Below are 5543 nucleotides of genomic sequence, written 5' to 3' on the forward strand. Positions count from 1 at the left end.
TTGGTCATGTTGTAAGAAGGGACCATTCCCTGGAGAAGGATGTCATGCTTGGTAGGGTGGAGGGTTGACGAAAGAGGGGAGGCCTTCAACGAGATGGATTGATACGGTGGCTGCGATGATGGGATCAAGTATGGCAGGGATTGTGGGGCTGGTGCGGGATCGGGCAGTGTTTCGTTCTGCTGTGCATGGGGTCGCTATGAGTCGGAAGCGACTCGATGGCACTTAACAACAACAACCACAACAATAATCACCCCAAACTGGAAACAATGCAAATACTCAACTGGCTAATGGAGAAACATTGTGATGCATTCATGTAACGGAATAACCTGTTGGTGTTGAGTCAATTTTAATTCATAATGACCCTAAAGAACAGAAAAGAACTGCGTCATGGGGTTTCCAAGTCTGTAATCTTTCTCCCATTGAGCAGCTAGTCAGTTTGAACCAATCCTTTTCATTAGCAGCTGAGTGCTTACCCACAGGTCACAAACCAAAAACCAAACCCACTGCTACTGAGTTGACTCTGACTCACAGTAATCCTTTAGGACAGGGTAGAACTGTGTCATAGGGTTTCCAAGGATGTAAATCTTTACTGAAGCCGACTACCTCATCCTCCCAGAGTGGCTAGTGGGTTTGAACTGTCAACCTTTCAGTTAGTAGCCAAATGCTTTCACCACTAGGCCCCTAGAGCTCCTTATATAAGGGAATACCACTGAGCAATAAAAAGAAATGGCCTTCTGATACAGTCATAACACTATGAATCTCAAAATCATTATGCTAAGGAAAAGAAGTCAGTCTCCAAAGGTCATATACATATGATTCCACTTATATGACACTCTGGAAAAAAGAAAACTTAAAGGTGGAGAACAGTGCTTGCCAGGGGTTAGGGGTAGGTAGAGGGTTTGACTAAAAGCAGCAGCATGACGGAATATTTTTGGGTGACAGATTGTTCTGAATATTGATTGTGGTGATGGTTACACAAATTTATACATGTATTAAAACTTACAGAAACATATGACTCTCACCCTAAAAAGGGCCAATTTTATACAATTAATAAAAAAATTTTGAAAACCATTTTAAAGAGGCAAATAAAACCACATGAGGAAAGGATACTTTGTCCCCAAATAAATTACTGGGTCCCATTTAATATTTTACTCAGATTGTAAAGAATAGGTCTCATAGTGCTGATTGATATTTCAGGGGTGAAATCCATTTTGTAAACCAAACTAAGAAAGACAGTGGCTTACAAGTAATTTCAAATTCTCAGATTTCAATTCTAACCAAACAAATCATCACTCTACTGAGGGGAAAAACAGATCAAAACAACTTAAACCACATACTGGTTTAGGTTCAAAAACCAAACATCAATTTTCAAACTCAACAAGTCCTATTAATCTCAAAAATTTAATTCCACAAGAATCATGGCTCATTAGGCATCTTTCTCTCCAATGAAGATACACAGTTTTTTTTTTCTTTTCCCTTTCCTCTTATCTTCAAAAATCTGAAGAAATTACTTACAGCTTTAAGGGTAAGATCACACTGGAAAACTAGTTTCCGGAGTTGTGCTAAAATTTCTCTTTTGGTGTTTTCTAGATCATTCCGTCTCTCTTCAACATTTGTCACACAAACTTTGTAGTGTTCATTTGCTTCTTCTACCTTCAAAAAGTATGTAAAATAAAACTCATCACTAGAATTTATATCTTAAAACCTTCATTATAGTAAAGCTAAATTTAAACAACTGAAAATTTTTTTCATGAAAATTCTGAAATATTCTATGTTTTAAGTAGACTATTTCTAAAGATAAAACAATCTATTTTGCTCAGAGACTCAAGGGCACTTGACCTTAATGGCAAGTCAAGTACAATTTACAATTGGTATATTGTCTGTTTACAAAACAGATCTCTACTTCTATTTAAAACTGTTTTTTCTATTTAAATTTACCATTTTCCATATAATCTTATAGAATTTATTTGCCTATCAAATGATATTTTCATAAATAAAACAAAGCTTTGGCCTATGCTTGCTATTAGATGCTAGAATTAGTGTGCACACATGGTCACCTAAAAGGTAAACTTCTTGAACTAGCAAGTCAAAAATACTGAACAACTGCCTTCTCTAAGGTGCTTCTTTCACAAACCCAAAACTCAAAAGATAAGCAAAAGTCTTTGAGTATACTGGTTCTCAAAGTATGCGTCCCCACCAGCAGCAGCTGCTTCAACTGGGAACTTGTTAAAAATGCAGTCTACATTCCTCCAGTTACTATCCTAGATCAGACACTGGGGACAGCACCCAGTGATCTGTATTTAAGCAAGCCTTCTGGGTGATCCTGATGCCTGCTAAAGTTTGATAACCAAAACTTTAATAGATTATTGCTAATTCAATAATTATGGCAAATAACAGAAAAGATCTTTACTTTTTGAAGAGCCTCCTCTTCCAGCTTTCGCTTTTTTTCTAGTTGCTTGAAATTTTTCACTAATCCTCCACTTGAGCACAGATGTTCCTCTTCTGCACGGAACATGGATGATTTTGCTTTTTCATACTCATCTTGACGTTGCATGCATAACAATTTTGCCTTTTTAAGAGCAGTCTCTGTTTCAAGCTACATATACAAAAAAACATCTTAAACACAAAGTATGAAAGAGACCCTAATGTACAAGTTTCTGATTTAGCATATTCAGCAAAACAGTTAAGACAGAATTTTAGAAAAGCTACAGAGTAAGACCAATGCTTATATAACTGTAGGTGATTTTAGATGGTCACGACATACACGTACATGAAAATCCATTACCATACTAACCATTTTATTTTGTTCCTGTTTCCAAAGTTCTTTAATTTCTTTCCTTTGTTTTTCCATTTCATTTTTTCTCCCAAGTAAAGGCTATCCAGAGTATTAAAAAAAAAAAAAAAAAGGAAAAGCTGTTTTTCAATGTATGTTGGCATTAAAAATAATGTATATTCCACACATAAATGATTGTTTACCTGCACAAATTTGTTAGCTTGGAGAGCTGCAATTGTTTCTTGCAAAAGGTGACTGCTCTCTATATCTTTAGTAAGAGCATCAGTAAATAGAGACTGCAGTGGCATAAATTCCTAGAAATTCAAATTGAAAAGTAATTTTTTCAATAGAAACAATGCTAGAGTTCCAGATTCACCACTACTCTTTTTCAAAAAGAAACTTTGTTTTAGACTATTTATTTTTAAGACAATGACTCGTCATAAATGTGACTCGGAGAAAATATTGAAGAAAATTAATTATAATTAGTTATAAAATTATTTAGCAAAATTAATAGTTATCAATATGATCATTAGTACAGAACTGTGAATTTCTTCTTCTTTTCATCATGGACAGTCATCCAAATTTAAAAGGATTTTATTATACCAATAAAAAGATTAGCATTTAGGCACTTCCCCAAGTTAATTAAGTAAATTTCTAATTGTGCAGGGCAATTTCAGGTGGTCATCTGAGTTGTCTCTTTTATAGAACCCTAGAAGTTCACAGAACTCTTACCTGTACTCCAATGTTAGTCCTAGTTGCCTCTGCCAACTTCACAATATTTCTAGTGGACTCCAACTCTAGAAAGGTCAAAGAACATTATCAGAAGGAACAATTAACTTATTTTTCCCCTTGATACTCTAAAGTTAATTGCTATTTGTAGTTACCCAGTTTAAAAGTGATCACAAATACTAATCCTCTATTGTGATACAATGCAATGACTTTTAGTCCCAGGTATTAATCACTGGGAAACTTTTGCAAAATACAGTTGCCTAGACCTCACCACTGAGGGGAATGGGACCTAGGGGGGATTCTGATGAGCATTTCCTATACATAACAAACAATGCAGTAGGAAAGAGAAAGGCTCTGGTTCAGCCTACAGTGTTCCAGTTACTAAGAAAAATCATCTGTCTTGGTTATAAAATGGGGACAGTAATCTTGCCCTGCTTAACTCATAGGGATTTGTGAGGATCAAATGAAAAAATAGATGTAAATCATTTTGTCAACTGTAAAGCACCAGAAAAATATTAGCTATTAAGATGTTCCTTCTGCTCATACATCTATTGTTGCTTTTATTGCCTTTAACAATATTATCTGATTTTACTTCTTTTTATCTGCTAGATATTGACCTCCATAAAGGCAGAGACAGTATTCTATTTGTATTTATGTCCCTAGATCTTGTGGCTGGCCCACAATGAATGTTCAGTAAGTACATTTAGTGAGAGAAGAGTCTTCCCTATTTCAGGAAGAGAAAATAGACAATAAGTCTATTTATTACAGTGAAACAGTTACCAATTTGGAATCAGCTTACTCACAGTCTGAACAAAAATTAATTATACACTAATGAATTCTTAATAATCCAAAGTTAATCAGATGTCCCAAAGGGCAACTCACCCAAGTTAAGCTTTTTCTCAACCCATGAAACTATGTTCTTAGTATATTTTGACCATGTTTTAGCATATGACAAAGCCAATTCTACAGAGTCAGTGTTCTTTAAGAGCACATTGTCCAGTTCTATAGGAGAAATATTTTCTGAAAAAAGAAAAATCAAGGTAAGTATACATTAAATATGATCATATAATAATTCTAAACAAAGAAGCACTCAGATCATAAGGTTTTCTTCAATGAGAACTGGTAATAAAACAAAATCCGTGTGACAGAAATTTAGAATTAAGGGTCATAGTTTAAACTTAAAATATTTTCAAACTATATTTATCTCATATGTATTTCTATTATTTATCTAATTACAACTCTAATACAATACTTGATCTTTATACAGTTTAATTATATTATCTACTCTAATGGCCTTTTTTCCTATGCATTTTATGCAAAACTTTATTAATAATTTTATGTTAAAAATGATATTTTAGGTTACTAAGCAAGATGAAATTAAGCATGCCTTAAGCAGAAGGAAATAGTTCTCAAAAGTAAACGGAAAAAGTGACAAAAGTTCTAAGTAACTTGAGCATTACCTTTCTCATTGGATGAGTCCACAGATCCCACAGAAATGTTTTCAAAAGACTTACATGAAAGAAAATAAATTTAAGATTAGAGCAGAAGATAACAGATCTTTGCTTCAGAAATATTTCCCTCAATTTGTTAGCCTGACATAATTCCTGCTGAAGAATTTCAAGTATTTAAAACTCAAAAGGCCTGAGAAGTCTGTTTAAATGCCAGAAGACTTAATAAGAATTATATAGCTTTTACAACAGCAGTGCTCAAGGTCCGAGAATGAACCTCATTGTTTACAAACAGCATTAGTTAACTTATTGAATCCATTCAAAACATTAAATTCTGCAGATCCCAAAAATATTAGTGAAGAAGCTACAGAAACAATCTATGTAAACAGAAGACACAGATGACTTCCATCCATCTTTTACCACTTTATGACAAGTATTTCTCTGAAAGTCTACTAGATAGCTTGCTATGCTGTTGTTATGTACCGTCGAGTCAGACCCAACTCATAGTGACCCCTCCTTGGGTTTCCGAGGCAGTATCACTATGGAAGTAGATTGCCCCATCTTCCTTCTGAGGAGTGGCTGGTGAGTTTGAA

General features: G+C 34.5%; 1 protein-coding gene across 1 annotated transcript in view; it reads right to left on the minus strand.

The window, feature by feature from the left end:
- Window positions 1-5543, minus strand: part of ARHGAP29 (Rho GTPase activating protein 29) — a 106886-nt gene that overhangs the window by 58183 nt on the left and 43160 nt on the right. Inside the window, exons 5-11 of the mRNA XM_042780298.1 lie at window positions 4963-5011; window positions 4385-4522; window positions 3506-3570; window positions 2977-3087; window positions 2795-2875; window positions 2411-2596; window positions 1516-1653 (exon numbers count right to left, since the gene is read on the minus strand). Of these exons, the coding sequence (XP_042636232.1) occupies window positions 1516-1653; window positions 2411-2596; window positions 2795-2875; window positions 2977-3087; window positions 3506-3570; window positions 4385-4522; window positions 4963-5011 (768 nt within the window). The remainder of the gene's footprint in view (window positions 1-1515; window positions 1654-2410; window positions 2597-2794; window positions 2876-2976; window positions 3088-3505; window positions 3571-4384; window positions 4523-4962; window positions 5012-5543) is intronic.

This window comes from Orycteropus afer, unplaced genomic scaffold (genome assembly GCF_000298275.1).
Source record: "Orycteropus afer afer isolate SDZICR_OR568_19922 unplaced genomic scaffold, OryAfe1.0 scaffold00033, whole genome shotgun sequence".
Classification (NCBI taxonomy): domain Eukaryota; kingdom Metazoa; phylum Chordata; class Mammalia; order Tubulidentata; family Orycteropodidae; genus Orycteropus; species Orycteropus afer.